At 35.6% G+C, this 15349-nt stretch overlaps 1 protein-coding gene across 19 annotated transcripts in view; it reads left to right on the top strand.

The window, feature by feature from the left end:
- Positions 1-15349, top strand: part of MYCBP2 (MYC binding protein 2) — a 286735-nt gene that overhangs the window by 154603 nt on the left and 116783 nt on the right. For all 19 annotated transcript variants that reach the window (XM_043580959.1, XM_043580920.1, XM_043580876.1 and 16 more), the window contains 7 exons: positions 2374-2565; positions 4687-4893; positions 5732-5863; positions 7443-7621; positions 9239-9381; positions 10842-10942; positions 11606-11824. In XM_043580959.1, the coding sequence (XP_043436894.1) occupies positions 2374-2565; positions 4687-4893; positions 5732-5863; positions 7443-7621; positions 9239-9381; positions 10842-10942; positions 11606-11824 (1173 nt within the window). The remainder of the gene's footprint in view (positions 1-2373; positions 2566-4686; positions 4894-5731; positions 5864-7442; positions 7622-9238; positions 9382-10841; positions 10943-11605; positions 11825-15349) is intronic.

The raw sequence follows: 15349 nt of genomic DNA, 5'->3' as shown, positions 1-15349 counted from the left end.
AGGATGGAAGATTATTTCTAAGTGACTTTTTGTTAGCTTAAGATTGCACATTAAGAAAGCTGTTGATGGGGCACGTGGGTGGCTGAGTTGATTAAGCATCTGACTCTTGATTTCAGTTCAGGTCATGATCTCACCTGTCGGTGGTGAGATAGAGCCCCACATTGGTCTCTGCCCCTGATTTTCTCTCTCTCTTTCTCACTCTGTCTCTGTCTCTCTCTCTCTCTCTCTCAAAAAGGAAAGCTGTTGGGAGTGGTTTAAAATAATGCTGATGGGGCGCCTGGGTGGCGCAGTCGGTTGAGCGTCCGACTTCAGCCAGGTCACGATCTCGCGGTCCGTGAGTTCGAGCCCCGCGTCAGGCTCTGGGCTGATGGCTCGGAGCCTGGAGCCTGTTTCCGATTCTGTGTCTCCCTCTCTCTCTGCCCCTCCCCCATTCATGCTCTGTCTCTCTCTGTCCCAAAAATAAATAAACGTTGAAAAAAAATTTTTTTTAAATAAAATAAAATAAAATAATGCTGATGATTATTTTAACTAAAAAGTTACTTAGTTTTCTATAATGGGTTGAATGTACCCTCATTTACATATTTTATTTGTCTTGGGAAGACTGATTTAACTTTAAAGACCCTTTTCTACCTTGAGATTTTATGACTTTATGAAATCTGTTGAATTTGCTGTATCTTGTAAAGCAGCATGGAATGTAAGTATTGTGGAAAAACTTGGCTATTCAGGGTGCAGCTAGGTGATTTTGATAACTGAATCAGAGTATATAGTTTCCCTGATTTTACAGAAGTTAAGGCACTATGAAGAAACTGGAACTAAATTTCAAATTGTTTGATTCTCTAGTCCACAGTAAAATTGGGTCATTGGTCACAATTGTCCCCTCATGAAATTGGATGCATTTTGCGCTGTGTCCACAGTGGGCTAAATGATACTGAGGATGGTAAAAAATATAAATAATGTTCATGCTGGACATCAACTAATTTAATCATCTTTTCACTTGGTTTCTGGAAAAAAAGACCTGTGTTTTCCCCTTGGTCTTTGTTGGGACTTTATAATTTCTTATCTTGAAATTTTTATTGGTAGGGGTTGGAATGTCTTATCTTCATTTAGGAAGTCAAGTACAGAAGAAATTGTAAAACTGCATAGGAGTATTTGTAGTAGAATTCCATATTTTTATTACATGCATGTACAGAAAAAGTTTTATTAGAAAAAAGATTTGTACAGACTTTCCCAGTTGTTTTACCTGTAACTATACCAGAAATAATTATCTTAGATTGGAATTTTGTCCTATTGAAAAAGCTTTTTATTTTTTTATTTTTTTATTTTTTTTTATTTTTTTTTAATAATTTTTTTTTTTTAATGTTTATTTATTTTTGGGACAGAGAGAGACAGAGCATGAACGGGGGAGGGGCAGAGAGAGAGGGAGACACAGAATCGGAAACAGGCTCCAGGCTCCGAGCCATCAGCCCAGAGCCCGACGCGGGGCTCGAACTCATGAACCGCGAGATCGTGACCTGGCTGAAGTCGGACGCTTAACCGACTGCGCCACCCAGGCGCCCCTGAAAAAGCTTTTTAAATAGGAGGAGTGTTTTTCTGTCATATATAATTATTATTGAGAAGTTAAATAAGAGAGTAAGTGAAAATGAGTCAAAGCTAACAAAAACACATACATCTTGTAAATATGTGGTACTTTTGTGATACACAGAGACTAATTGAAAAAAGAACAGTAAGGGGCGCCTGGGTGGCTCAGTCAGTTGGGCGGCCGACTTTGGCTCAGGTCAAGATCTCGCGGTCCATGAGTTCGAGCCCCGCGTTGGGCTCTGTGCTGACAGCTCGGAGCCTGGAGCCTGTTTCAGATTCTGTGTCTCCCTCTCTCTGACCCTCCCCCGTTCATGCTCTTTCTCTCTCTGTCTCAAAAATAAATAAACGTTAAAAAAAATTTTGGGGGCGCCTGGGTGGCTCAGTCGGTTGAGCGTCCGACTTCAGCTCAGGTCACGATCTCGCGGTCCGTGAGTTCGAGCCCCGCGTCGGGCTCTGGGCTGATGGCTCAGAGCCTGGAGCCTGCTTCCATTCTGTGTCTCCCCCTCTCTCTGCCCCTCCCCCGTTCATGCTCTGTCTCTCTCTCTCTCAAAAATAAATAAAATGTTAAAAAAAAATTTAAAAAATTTTTTTAAATAAAATAAAAAAAAAAGAAAAAAGAACAGTAAAAGTAAAGTCAGTGGTTCCACATACAACTGGATGGACTTCTAGACATAGAGTCAAACCTGAATTTTAAGGGTGTCATTTAGAAAGATAAGATTTTGCAATTGAGTACTCAGGTGAAGGAAGATAAAGCAGTATTTGGAACTTTTTTTTTTTTTTTTTAATCTATCATAGAGTGAAGAGAATATCTCAGGTATGACAAGCTTCCGTGAAGTTCTGGAGAAAATGCTGGTCATTGTTGTGCTCCCAGTCAGGAACAGCCTGAGGAGAGAAAATGAGCTCTTCTCCTCTCACCTGGTTTCCAACACCTGTGGATTGCTGGCCAGTATTGTCAGTGAACTGACAGCATCAGCCCTGGGATCTGAGGTGATGTTTTATTTTGAGACTGAATAATAAGCACATGTTTAAGCTTGCCACATAATTTCTTTTTTCATATATTTTGTCTTTGTATAAACTAATTTTAATCCTATTTGTACTGTCTTCTTAAAAAAAAAATAAAAAACCTTCAAGCAGGCTGTTTGTTTGGTTTTCCCTTCCTTACACCTCTTCTGTGCTGTTGCTTGCTTCCTCTCTCACCAGTTTCCCCAAGACGTCACAGCGATACACACTGCATGTTTTCCTCGTATTTGCCCCATTGTACAACCTCACTGCCATGTTCCAAAATAGTTCACATTGCTGGCCCATGAGGAATAGAAATGGGGCTACTAGTAGGGAACACACAGTATGGAAAAGGTAAAGAGGTTTAAACCATAGTTCTGCCCACTTGACTGACACAAGACAAATGACATCTGTAAAATGGGAAAAGTAATTTTTTTAAGTTAATTTATTTTTATAGTTACTTCTGCACCCAGCGTGGGACTCAGACTCACAACTCCAAGATCAAGAGTCACACGCTCCCCCAACTGAGCCAGCCAGGCACCCCATAAAATGCAAAAAATAATTTTATGAAAATCGGCATTAAGTACATTCACATTGTTGCACAGCTATTATCACAAAGTTTTAAAAGAATCGAATATGAGTACGTTTGAGAAACCTACTTTGAAATGTTTTAAAGTGCTTCACATTTTGCAAAATAACATTATTTTTAATCATATCACTGTCCTGCTTGCTCTGCCATATAATTTATCTAAACATTTTGACTGAATTTAGTGAATGTTTCTAATTTTTTCCCCAAAATGCAGACAGAAGGTTGATTTTAAAAATCATGTCACAATGCAAAATATCTTATATCATTCAAATGAATGTTGATTAGTTAGCATGTACTCAGTTGCTTGCCAAATAACATCTTTTCTCTCTTTTGCTTTTATAATCCCTAGCCTTTGCTTTTTCTTACTTGGAGACTTATTTTGGAATCTATTCTAAATTAATCTATCCAGTGTATACTCATTACTAATTCATAGCGACAGTTTAGCCTTTAGGATTTCTGAATGATTACATGCACCTGAGCAGAGTTTAGTATTTAACCCTGGGAACCACTTCCTCCATTTCTTAGTTCACTTTGACTTTGGTCTAGGAGGTCATTGAGCCCCTTGTCAGAAAATTTTAATTTGTCTTTTTTTCACTTGGTCATTCAGCCTGTATAATAGGCTTCCCTTCTGTACCAGATCCTGGAGGAAAGTCTGATGCATAGGTCCCCCTCAGAAGGTTACTATCTGGTTTTCCCCATATGAACTTAACTTTCCAATGAGAAAGAATGCTCCGATTGCATGTGCCTAATCTACGAACTTGGAAAAACTTACAAAGGTCATGACTTAGACATCCATATTTCCTTCTTTCCCAGAATAGTTTGAAATTCTTGTTAGAATCATAAACTTCAATTTTTTCCCTCTTATAGGTCTTTCAGATTTCTACAGCCAACTTAGATCAAAAGCAGGCTCTGTAATTGAAAAGAGCACTTTCAATCCAAAATAAGTTCACTGATCCTCTCTAATGAAAGTCTGTAATTAATGATGTTGTAGTTATGTATATATATTCACTTTTGTATATGTATTTTCTGCAAATGAAGTCTTGAAAACTCACAGATAAGAGGAGGGGATAGTCCCACTGAAGAGGGGAAACTTAGTCCACCTGTTTCTTAATTCTCTCCAGAATTCCTAGAGCTCTATGTCACGTAGATTGAAAACTGTTGGTCCACAGAATGTTGATGAAATTTTGGTATTTCTTTTCAGAGTGAGTGATATAGTTCATTCATATGTTATGACTGTGATGACTTACATGTTTATAGTTCTGCATTATAAATTAAGTGAAATGCATGACTAAGAGAAGAAAATACTGTCCCGTGATGATTTGTGAATTTAGAATGATAAAATCTAGTTTTATTGCTATATAATCTCTTAATAGAATGTACATTTAGAAAGGTTCACACCTACTTCTTAAATGTAGATTATTTTTTGAATTTCTTAGAAGTTTGGAGATAGTTTTGTTGTAGGTATATTATTAACACTAAGGTACAGACTACTGATGTGTAACTGCTTTTGTTGTTCATAGGTTGATGGACTTAATTCTCTCCACTCTGTTAAAGCCAGTGCTAACCGATTCACAAAAACAAGTCAGGGAAGAAGTTGGAACACTGGGAATGGGTCCCCTGATGCAATCTGTTTTTCAGTAGACAAACCAGGAATAGTTGTGGTTGGTTTTTCTGTCTATGGAGGAGGTGGAATTCATGAATATGAATTAGAGGTGTTAGTTGATGACGTAAGTACCACTCTAACAGTGTCATCTTGTGTGTAAGTTGTGCGTCAGGACTTACCATTATCATAGTAAGAGTGTCCAAATCTTTGAGGGTTTAGCAGATTAGTCATTAGTCGTGGAAGACATTAAAGAAATGGAAAGAGTGATTCTGCATGATTGCTTCTGTGCCACTCTGGATTACTTCTGCCTCATGTTTTTTGCACTTCCAGGGGAGATGTTAAATGAAAATACTAGAAATTATAGAGCTAAGCCTCTGATTATAACTTTTGTGTAATTTTTTTGCTTTTGTAGTTTTTTAGAAACAAGAACAGTATTCAGATCAGTATTATTACCTGTATCCATGACTAAAGCAGTTTTGTCATAGAGTGCAAATGGATTATTCTTAGTAAAGATAGTTTCGATTGATTGATTAAGCTCTATCTTGCTGTATTCTCTAAATTATTTAAATTACCTGAGTTTTCACAAAGTTTTATTAAAATGGGACAAAAAGTTACCATGTAAATCATTTCATAAAAAATAGAAATCCATCTGTATCTTGATTCTCTTTAGCAATTAAATTATGTCCTACTTCATTAGGCTCTTTAATTAGATTAGCACTCTTCTTATGAAGAAGTGGAAATCATTTTAAGACATCAGATGAGAAAAGCCCATTTGTATGATTTAGGTTGTAGACTCCTCAGGAAATCAGATAAAAATAAATAATTTACTAAATTTTTTTTTTCTTCATTATATATGGGGAAATGCTAATGGATAATTTCATATGCAAGGAAAGAAACTGCTTAAAAACAATAAAACAAAATTAAGAATAGGGTGGGTTTTGTTTTGTTTTTGTTTTAATTAGAGTGAACATGCAGGAGATTCAACTCATTCTCACAGATGGACATCTCTAGAATTAGTCAAAGGAACGTATACAACAGATGACTCACCCAGTGATATAGCTGAAATCAGACTTGACAAAGTTGTTCCTTTAAAGGTAATTTCAGTTATGTTTCTTTTATAAATAAGAGGTACTATGTAGTTTACTTAAAAAGTAATGAAAAGTATTCCTTTTTGTGATGCTTAAAATGTTTATAGAGTCACTACTGTACCCCTTATATTGTACTGTATTGTATTTTTGCAAAAGATCTGTTAAAGTCTGGTATAGTAGAAAGTATTGTTTAGTTTTGGAGTCAGGCAGAACTAGCTTCAGATGCCTGCACTTTCACATAGCTTAAAGACATTAGATATTATTTAACCACTCTGAGGCTTATCTGAAGATTTAGAAGGATTGTACCTACATTGTAGTGTTGTTCAGATGAAATTAAATAATAGAATAAAGTACTTGCCTCAATGTCTAGTACAGTATAGAAACTCAGCAAATATTAGTTCCTGTCTTTTCTTCTCTTATTGTGCCAAACTCTTTTTTAAAAAATGGCCTTAATAGATCATATTAACTATTAAAGTTACTATTACTTTATATAAAAGTTGTTTATTACTTCATGTAACATAACTATTTACCAAAACAGAAGTCTTATCCTTTTTAAAAATTTTTTTTAATGTTTATTTATTTTTGAGACAGAGAGACAGAGCATGAGTGGGGGAGGGGCAGAGAGAGAGAGAGAGAGAGAGAGAGAGAGAGAGAGAGAAGGAGACACGGAATCCAAAGCAGGCTCCAGGCTCTGAGCTGTTAGCACAGAGTCCGAGGCGGGGCTCAAACTCACGAGCCGTGAGATCATGACCTGAGCCGTAGTCGGATGCTCAATCGACTGAGCCACCCAGGCGCCTTTACCTAATCTTAAAGTAGTTATGAATGGAGTAATCCTGAATTCAACTGTAAATTATTATTTTTATTATAGAACAGAATCTGGGATAAGAGAAGTTCATCAGAGGCCTTATCAAAAAGAGTTAGGGTACCAAAAAACAAAAAAAAAATCTTTTCACTGTAAAGTCTATATCATAGATCATAAGGCACCAGTGTCTGTATCTCATATTTTCTATGCACGGTACATCTTATTTGGGACAACTTTTGCTTATGGATATTTCTTCCCATTTCTCCACCTTTCTGTTTCTATCTCTGAGTGTCTCTTAAATAAAATATAGTAGATTCACCATTTTTCCCCACACTTAAAATTATTTCAAAAGTTAAACTCATCAAAGAAAAATAATTAGATTATGTACTTTAAATCTTTTGTTATGGTTAGTATTCTTTATGGGCCTAGAGTCAAACTGCCTATATTCAAATACTCATCCCATCACTTAATAGCTGTGTGCCTTTGGATGGTTTATGTAACTTCTCTGTGTCTCCGATTCCTCATCTGTAAAGTAGGAATAGTAATGGTACTTACCTCATGAAGTTATTTTAAGGATTAACTTAATCAAAGCACATGAAGTACTTAGTACAGTTTTTTTTTTTTAAATAATAAACATCATTAAGAGTTATCTTCCTGTGTGATTCATTAAAAATGTGCTTAACCAAATCATCTATAAATAGGACAAAGAAATTCAGTATACTGGCCCAGTTTTTTTTATAGCCTCTGTACATTATAAACATGTTTTACATCTTTATTGTGAAGGAAAATGTTAAATATGCTGTGCGCTTGAGGAACTATGGAAGCCGTACAGCCAATGGAGATGGAGGAATGACCACAGTTCAGTGCCCGGACGGTGTGACATTCACATTCAGCACATGCAGCTTGAGTAGTAATGGTACAAATCAAACCAGAGGACAGATTCCACAGATCCTGTACTATAGGTAAGTGTGTATGTACAGGGAAGGGGGCATTTTAAAGCAACAGAACACATACAGTTTGATATCAAGGTAAAAAATGCTAAATGCATAGTTATAATTAAATTATGCAGCATAACTTCCTTGCACATACTTGTGCTGATTTGTGTAAAAAGATCTCTTATTAATATATAGGAGCACCTGGGTGGGCCAGTTGTTTGAGTGTCTGACTCTTGATTTTGGCTCAAGTCATGATCCCAGGGTCATGGTTTATATATATATATTAATATATTTCTATTTTTTCACTGTTCACTGTAAAGGTGAATGCTTTAAAATGTTTTTGTCGTTACTTCCTTTTTTTTGTTGTTACTTCTTTAATATCTTTGAAATTTTTATCTCCTGGGCATGTGTGTTCATTTCTTTTTTAAAAATACCAAAAATATTAAAAACATTCAGTTCATTTCTTCTTTAAAAATACTAAAGATTAGTGATCAGATCACTTCTATCCAAGTACTAGCTTTGCCTTGGTTCTGTTATCCAGTCTGCAATATATTTTGATGTCTCTGAGTCTAGTTCTTGGGGCCCTAGGATACATAATAAGGTGTTTCTTAACACATGTGTTTTCAGTGCATGACCTGTGTTATTAGCTAGTCCTTGTAGTAACTCCATGAGGTGGGCGCTTGTCCTGCTTCACAGATGAGGAAACAGGCACGTTGAGGGTTAAATACCTTGCCTAAAGTCACACTTCTTGTAAAGTATGGTCCTGGGTTCTGTAGGCAGGTAATTGGTCTCCAGATGACCTGCTTTTAACATGTCCTCTTTAACAATGCTTAAGGTCACCTGTGAGACATCGTAGTTTAATGTGTCACAGTGCTCCTCCCCATCCATGGTTGGAGCCAAGCACCTTGGAGTTTCTTGACTTCCCTGTTTCTCTCACTCTTTCCATCACCAAGTCCTGGCAGCTGTGCTTTTAAAATGTTCTAAGTCTGACCTTTTCTAACTCCCATAATTAACAGTTCAGTTCAAACCATCACTGCCGCCCCCTGCGTAACAATCATAGCTTCTAACCCAGTCTCCCCCCCAGTCTCCCTCCCACCTTTTGTGGTGGCCCTCCTGCAGTCAGTCTGCACAGTGCAGCCAGAAGGGTTTCACAGAAATATGCATCAGGCCAAGTTCTGCCCCTGCTCACGATTCCCTCACAGCTTCCCATCCCAGGAAATGCAAGGTCTTACGGAGGCTTATGGAGCTCACATGGTGTGATTCCTGTCACCCTCCATGCTCCTTTCATTCCAGTCACCCTTGTCTTCATTCTGTTCCTTGAACTTGCCAGTCTTGTTCTTGTCTGAACCTTTATCTTACTATTCCTTATGCCTGAATATTTTATCCTCAGCTTTTTGTTTTTTTAACATAATTCAAGCCTTTATTTAAATATCAGTTCCTGATATAGACTCTCTTTGGTCTTATTCTAAAATAACTTTATATCCTCATCCGGCTGTATTTTTCTTTGAAGTCCTATCACTCCTTGAAATTGCACGGTTACAACTTTAACTTTTTTAACTTTAAGTGAGGAGCTCTGATCTAACTAGAGTTAGATCATGTTTTACCTACCATGTAAAATAATCTCATGTATTACTCCTGTTACAGGAGTGAATTTGATGGAGATTTACAATCCCAGCTTCTGAGTAAAGCCAATGAAGAAGATAAAAACTGTAGCAGAGCTCTCTCTGTGGTAAGCACTGTTGTTCGAGCTGCAAAAGACCTCTTGCACAGAGCTCTTGCTGTGGATGGTAAGACTTTTCTTTTAATAGTCATATTTTAGATTCTTTATTCCCTAACTTGTACACAGAGTTACTGAAGAGTAACTATTTTGTGGAATCCCAGAATGTTTTATTCATTGTAGATCTGCTCACACATACACATTCATTTTGGATCAGCCATACTCTCCATATTCTAATGCAGAACTTTTTAAAATGTCCAAAAGCAGTTACCGGATACCTATTTTTTCCTTAGTTAACCTAGTAAGAAAAACTCAAGGATAAAGCTGAGTCTTTGCTTTATCCTTGCTGTAGTAGTCAGAAAGCATTTTATTTTCTCCTTAAGGTGTGTTTTTCTTCCTATATTTCCAGTAATGTTATCACCATTCACCCAAAGGTGTGGGTAACCCTAAACATCTCCCCAAACGCACTTGTCTGATTTCAGTTCTGTAAGTTCTTCCACTGGAAACTCTGCAATTTGTATTCCCCTGTCTGTTCTTCCATAGTCCAAGCTACCATGGTGCTGGCACATGTCCTCTTCCCCGTAGATGGGTAACATCCCAGCAGCCTCACTGCCACTGTTCTCCCATTCCACATCTAGCTACCTAGTCACCTCCACACTGGCAGTGGAGTTCATTTACACAAGCATTCATTGTAACCCACCCAGCCTTACTGTAATCTGTAACATTTGTTCCTAAGCCTAGTACACATCAGAATCACCTGGGAAACTTGCTAAAAATAAAAAATGTTTGGCCCAGCCAGTCTGCAGGTTTGGGCTGGGCTAAGAAACTGTATTTTTAAAATAACTGAATCCTATTCTGATGCAACAGCATATCTAGAAAGAAGTATTTGGAAATAATTGGCCTTTAATATAAAGGTGATCTCAGTCTAGACTCAACATATCTTCCCAGCACCGTGCTCATTGGGTAAATGATTATAATGTCCTTCAGCAAAAGGCTTTCTTGGTAAAATAGAAGGCAATATAGTTTAATAACAGCATTTTTGTAGTGCTTAATATGTGCAGGCATTGTTCTAATGTTTTACATATATTAACTCAATCTTCATAGTACCCACTGAGGGAAGTACTGTTACTATCCTTTTTACAGAGGAGTAACCTGAGGCATACGCCAATTAAGTAATTGGCCTAATGTCACACATGTAGCCACATGTGGCATCAGGTGTAGTGGTTAACATCATGACTATTACTGTAGGTTCTAATCCTGCCTCTGTCATTTTACAGCTGTAGGATTTTGGATGAGTTACTTAAACAGTGTGTGCCTTGGTTTCTTCTTGTATAAAGTAGAGATAATAAAAGTATCTTACTGTGAGGATTAATTGCTATGGCTTATGTCAGTAAAGCCCTTAAATAGGGCCAGGTCCTTTATAAGAGTGATAATTTTATTTTGCTCAAGAGATTAGAATATAGATTTAGTATAGCATATATACATTACAGTGAAATTACCTTCTAACTATAGTTTTAATGCCTTTTTTAGCTGATGACATTCCAGAACTGCTTAGTTCTTCCAGTCTGTTTTCCATGCTGCTTCCCCTTATTATAGCCTACATAGGACCAGTAGCTGCTGCTATTCCCAAGGTGTGTAACTTAATTATGTAACTTTGAATATTTTTTTAATATCATTTTTTTTAGACTTTGTATCTTTATAAACATTTTAATCTTTGAGGCACCTGGGTTACAAGTAACATACAGAGATAGACATGTTAAAATGGTAGAAGTTATCAGTTAAACCTCTCTGTTCTTCATATTGTTGACTAGATTACTATGCTTACTTATTGGCTTTACAGTTGAAGAATTTGGGAATGAGAAATATATTTTAGTTATGACATATAAGGAGAGTTTAAGTAGATTTTTGTAATTATGAAGTTGATGCCAAGTCTTCTTTTTGAATAAAAATAGCAAGGTAGGCGTATTTTACAATTGAGAAATAGTCAAGATATGGAGGAAATCATAAACTATTGATTCTTTAGCATAAAGATTGAGTAAAACCTAGTTTACGGCAGATTACAAAAAGGCAAAGTGTTTAAAAGTATAGACAAGGTTATTTTCATATAACATCTAAGACATCTAAGGTAAATCTTTTTTTTCCATAAAAAAAATTTCTCTTTGAGCGAAAATTTAGTCAGAAGAAACTCTTAATAATATCTTAGTAATTAAGGATGGCCAACAATTACAGTAATTAACAACTTTAAAGCAATTTTCACATTTATTATCTCATTTAATCATTTCTTTTTATACCAGGTGGCTGTAGAAGTCTTTGGCCTTGTCCAACAGTTACTTCCCTCAGTTGCCATTTTGAATCAAAAGTATGCACCCCCTGCATTCAATCCTAATCAGTCAACAGATAGCACCACAGGAAACCAGCCTGAGCAAGGCCTCTCTGCTTGTACAACCTCTAATCACTATGCGGTCATAGAGAGTGAGCACCCCTATAAACCTGCATGTGTGATGCACTACAAGGTAGGCGCTGACTCCTGGGCAGAGTTTAAATTTAAAAGTTGGTTTGATGTTCTATAATGATATCTTACAGGATACTTTGCCTCTGTTTAGAAGTATAGTTTTTTATAGTATTTAAATATAGAAATCAGGTGGTTAGGCACTTTCAGATACACAAAAGGGTTTAAGATAGAATTTTTGTCATTAAAGCGTAATGTTGGGAGTATTTATGAGAATTGTTCTCATATGTTTTTATAAGTCCAGTGCAGTATATAATGTTCAACTGCATATTATGTATTGTAATAGTAGTGGATATAAGCATGAAAATTTAAAAATCATATTGTTTGAACTGCTATTATTTATACCACAGCCTGAGTTCTGAAAATTTGTATATCCAATGCAGGACTTCGAGTGCTCTAATATAAATAATGTAAAAAATAATAAAACATTTATAAATATAATATTACAGAGTATCCAGAGTCTTTATTCCTTTTTAAATTGTATCATGTAAACTAAGGAGGAGAAGGAAGATTTGTCTACTTCATCAATGTAATTATAAGTTTTATGTGCTTGCAAAATACTCAACTTTTTATTATACACTGTGGTAAACATATAATAATCTAGATTATTTTAAAGCACCTTTATGGATATTTTATTATCTATCTTTAAATATAGACCCATAAAAAGTAACTATATTATTATTATACAGAAAATGCTAATAATTCCTTCATGTCATCAAATATGTAAATTTTTAATTGAGTTAGATTCAAAATAAGAGTTTAACTTTTTTAATTGTTTGAATTAGAATCCAGATAAGATCCATACATTGTGATTGGTTATTATGTCTCTCAAGTCTCTTGTTATCTACTTGAGGAGGTTCCCCGCCAACTCGGTCTTTTTTTGTTTCCTTGAATTTTATTTGAGAAAATGGACCATATGTCTTTGTTGGTAGGAACCTCTTCAGCTTGCCGCCTGAATCCTTTAGACATACCCCTTGTAGTCATTCATAGCATCCTCCCTCACTAGTGTAAGATATTCTAGGCTCATCTTCTACATTTCTTGTGTTGGTATTTAAGAGCCAAAATTTGGCAGAAGAATTTGACTCGTTTCTCTTGGGCTGGTGATTGTTTCTAAATATTTGTAGTGCACAGAACTGGTACATACAGTCACTCATGCATGTATTTATACACACAGGCACATATTATTTTTATATATGTGTATATATTCCTGTATAGACACATTTATATGTATGTGTTTTTTTTTTTAAGATACAATACCTGAGGTTTGTACTGATGATACTAATTCAGAATAAGGTCCATAGGACCTTATCCTTGAATCTTTTTGTCATACATCTAGATCCCTGTTCCCAATGACACTGGGAATATTAGAATTAGAAAATCGGTTATTCATTTCCTGTGTGTGTATATGTGTGGGTGTGTTTTGTCATGTTGGGTATATCCCATCTAGGATGTATAAAGAAATGAATGTGTTTTAAAGTAAGTGGGTATGGTCAATTACTGTGTTTAATGTAAGTTGGAATAGGCACTCTTCTGTGTGATTATGCCACAAATTGGACATACATTTGGCATCATTTCTTTTATTTTAGGATTTTAGGAACTGCTTTTTATATCTTGTTTTGTTTTATAACAACTTAAATGATTACATTGTCCTAACTCAAATCTATAAAGGAAAGAGTACTCAGAGAAGTCTAGGTTTTATTTCTATCCCCAATCTCTGTTCCCTCCTTCCCTATCCTAGGTAGCATTTCATTTTATTATAACTTTGTAGTTTATTCTTCCGTTTTTTATAATGTAAGTGTAGTCACATACACAGATGGAGATAGTGTGTATATTCATTCCCCATGTGTTTCAGCTTTTATTGTAAATATTTCAAACCTGTAGGAAAAAATAAGATTTGTGCAATGATCACCTTGTATGCCTTTCACCTGGCTTCATCAGTTAACATTTTGCCACATTTGTTGTATTTATTTATCTGTATTTGATACTGCTGAACCATTTAAGAGTAAGTTGCAAACATGAACAGTCACCTTGTTCCTAAGAACAGAGATTTTTCTGTGTATCAGTAATACACTAGTCAAATTTAGGGAATTTAACATTGATGCTCTATTACCATAATGCGTAATAGTAGTATACCATGATATTATGAGCTAGATGTTTTGCCAGCCGCCCCAACAACAGCATTCATGGCATTTTTCTAAACCCAGATCTGGGATCCAACCAGATTCATCCATTGCACTTAGTTGTCAGTTCTTCTCTGTTTCCTTTGATCTGAAATAGTGCCTCAGGCTTTCCTTGTCTTTCTTGACATTGGCATTTATGAAGAGTACAATCAGCGGTTCTGTAGAAGTATCCTTTAATTTGGACTTGATTGATTGTTTCCTAATGATTAAACTTAGGTTACTTGTTTTGGGCAGCAACGGTTCATAATTGGTACCATATTCTTGTCAGTGCATTCCATCAGGAAGTACTTACCATTTGATTAAGAGGATATCTGGCAAGTTTCTCCACCAAAACTACCTTTTTTCTCTTTGAAAAGGCTTATGGGTAGAGAGCTAGAGACTGTGTAAAAAATACTCCCTAACAAATTTTCACCCAGCAGTTTTAGCATCCATTGGTGATTCTTACCCAAATCACTTATTACTATAGTGGTTGCAAAACGGTGGCTTTCTAATTCTGTTATTCCTTCCATTTGGTGTTCTATTGTAAAAGACCGTTTTTCCATCCCTTCCACTTTTAAACACACATTCACTCATTTATTTTATGTGTTTATATCAATACAGATTTAAGAATTTTCTTTTTGTTTAATGTTATAATCCTTTGCTGTTATTATTTTAATTCTCAAATTTTAATTGATTTGGCCAGTGGAAGTTCATTCAAGCTGGATTTTATGTTTTTTATATGTTTTATCATGTTTTCATCAGTTTTTGAATACTACCTACCAGTTTTAGTCAACATTATAGGAGTCTTTTCTTTATATCTATCCCATTTATGTGTCACTGTGAAAAATAGAACTACTGGGTAAAATTAACAATTTCCTTGTAAAATGTTTGTCTTCAGAATATATCCCGCTGACATTAGATAACAAAGTATCAAATTCAGAAGTTACTTTTATCTATATGTGCAGGTTGCTATATGATCACTTTGCTATAAAATTAGGCTTATTTGGTTTTTTGTACTTAATTTTTGTGAGTTTTCCATCATCCTTCTTTGTTTATCTTTATCTTTATCTTGGTTAACTTTTATCTTTTAACTTTATACAGTATTTAAAATATCAACATAGCTCCAGAAATAAAATCATATAAAATAACATGCTCAGAATTATGAGGCCCTTCCCTTTGCCTTCTCTGCTTCTCAGCTTACTCCATTGAGTGTCCTGGTGTTTCCTTCCTGTGTTTATTTTTGAAAAAAATAGATAGATGGATATAGATGTAGGTTTTTCTTTTTAAAATGGTAGCACACCAAATCTGTTTGGTACTTTTTGAAATGTAACAAAATGCATAGAAATCTCCCCGTACCATTTAAAGAGATC

Source organism: Prionailurus bengalensis, chromosome A1, assembly GCF_016509475.1.
Source record: "Prionailurus bengalensis isolate Pbe53 chromosome A1, Fcat_Pben_1.1_paternal_pri, whole genome shotgun sequence".
NCBI classification, from domain to species: Eukaryota; Metazoa; Chordata; class Mammalia; order Carnivora; family Felidae; genus Prionailurus; species Prionailurus bengalensis.
This window is presented reverse-complemented; position numbering and strand designations above follow the sequence as displayed.